A 1,948-nucleotide genomic window follows, 5' to 3' on the forward strand; every position below is an offset into this window, starting at 1 on the left:
AATTTTTTTTTGTTGCAAACATTTTTCTAACGCCTTTCATATATTTTCAGAGTGGCGTTGAAATGGAATTAATCGAGTCTCAGCCGCTGCTCGAATGGTTGGCGAACAACTACAAAATGTTCGGTGCTACACTTGAGATTATTACGGACAAATCTCAAGAGGGCAGTCAGTTTGTGCGCGGTTTCGGTGGCATTGGTGGTAAGTTTCATGCGGCTTTTTGTAAAAGTAGTAACTTTTTAATTTTCTTGTTAGAAAGTCTCACAGAAATTTAGCGCTTTACAGTATAAATTGTAATTGAAACGACATTTAAAGATTTTGAAATTTACGAAATATATGAAATATTATGAAATTGATTTTAAAGTAACTGTGCCTTCGTCTTTTGAACAGCAAGTAAATCAACTGCTGATGCTCTTTGTTATAACCTAACCTCATTTTAATGCGTAGCGTTTTAAAAGTAAGTCGGTACGCATAGAATTTCTGTGAAATTAGCGCTTATAATTTTTTGCTTCTTTAAAATATAATATACTGTAATATTAAGAAAAGTTTGGCTAAATGACGAAATTTCTCTTTCTCTCTTTTTATTCCTTGTCGCTGCTTATGTAAATGGCTAATATAAATACAAAAATAATATTAATTGTGGCATTATGCGAATAAATACAATTATTCCAATTATGCTCCCACGGACGCTCCCTTTTCGCCTTATCATAAATTATTATTCCCACTTCTTGTTTGTTGACTTATATTTTGTGCCTTCTTTCCACATGTATACACTTCGTTTTGCACCACCTGACCTGTCCATATTGGAACTATTTATTTTGTGTGCATTTTTTGTTAATGTATATTAGGGATTTTACGCTATAAAGTCGACTTTCAATCACTGCAGGCTGACGAACCATTGGAGGATGTTGACCTTGATGACTATTAAGCGAAACAACAAGATACACCTCCATTTCATCTCGAACCTATTTCTCACGTTGCTACAATTTATATATATACCATTAATATATAAATTCTTTTGCAACACACTCGGCAACAGCAAAGCAAAATTAAAAGTATATTACTGTAGTGATCATATGTAGCAGGTTTTTTTTTTGTGACTTTTTCGCATAAACTAATTTTAATACACTGTAAGAAATCAAATGCTAACACGAAATCAGTAGTTAAGTTAGTATTTCAGTTTGAGAATTGCAAATTTCGTCTACGCAATACTTTTTGTTTAGCTAAAGGCGTCATGATAACTTTTCGCAAATTCTTTGTTTTTAAATGTAGAAACGCAATAACAAATTCGATTCTTAAATTCACTTTTACAATTGGCGTGCAAACGTAAAACCAACAAACCAAACAAGAAATACACAGGAAAAAGGCAACGACCTCGTAAATGATTTATTGTCGCGTCAAAGGCCGCCTAGAAGTTGGTTTAATGAAAATGAAAACAATACTAATTATATTTATATGACAAAATACTAAACAAAAAAATAGTTAATGAGAGCCATACGTTCAAATTCAATTTAAATAAACCAATAACATTTAATAAATAATAATAAAAAAACCGAGAGTAAAAACGTAATTTATAAATACATACAAAACACCTGCATTACCTACCAACGTAAATAATAACACATAAATGCAGAAAAAAGTAATAAAAACCATACGTACACATATACAGTATATATACATGAATATATATTTCAACAAAGATAAATAAAAAGATGAATGCATTAAAGAATACAAAGTAAACCATTTACGTCTACAAAATTCTTGAACTTGCTTACATTCGCTCAGTTTTGAAAATTTGTTTAGATACAAAACAAAATAAAAAAAAAGTTCACTTCGGCAGCACCTATAAGCAGCACTACAATACCCTCCACAAATTAAAAATTTTTCATGCAAACAATTGTTGTTGCGCTTTTTATGTTCCGATGTTTTGTTTTATAATGTATTTTTTTAA

At 30.6% G+C, this 1,948-nt stretch overlaps 1 protein-coding gene across 3 annotated transcripts in view; it reads left to right on the top strand.

The window, feature by feature from the left end:
* The window catches only part of LOC108966775 (eukaryotic peptide chain release factor subunit 1), a 13,741-nt gene that overhangs the window by 8,873 nt on the left and 2,920 nt on the right, over window positions 1-1,948 (top strand). For 2 of the 3 annotated variants that reach the window (XM_018929819.1, XM_018929820.1), the window contains exon 7: window positions 51-198. In XM_018929819.1, coding sequence (XP_018785364.1) covers window positions 51-198 — 148 coding nt within the window. Of the gene's footprint in view, window positions 1-50; window positions 199-845; window positions 1,075-1,948 lie in introns of those variants that run through there. The other variant, XM_018929821.1, reaches the window with a different exon arrangement.

Source organism: Bactrocera latifrons, unplaced genomic scaffold, assembly GCF_001853355.1.
Source record: "Bactrocera latifrons isolate USDA-ARS-PBARC rearing strain unplaced genomic scaffold, ASM185335v1 scaffold_17, whole genome shotgun sequence".
NCBI lineage: Eukaryota > Metazoa > Arthropoda > Insecta > Diptera > Tephritidae > Bactrocera > Bactrocera latifrons.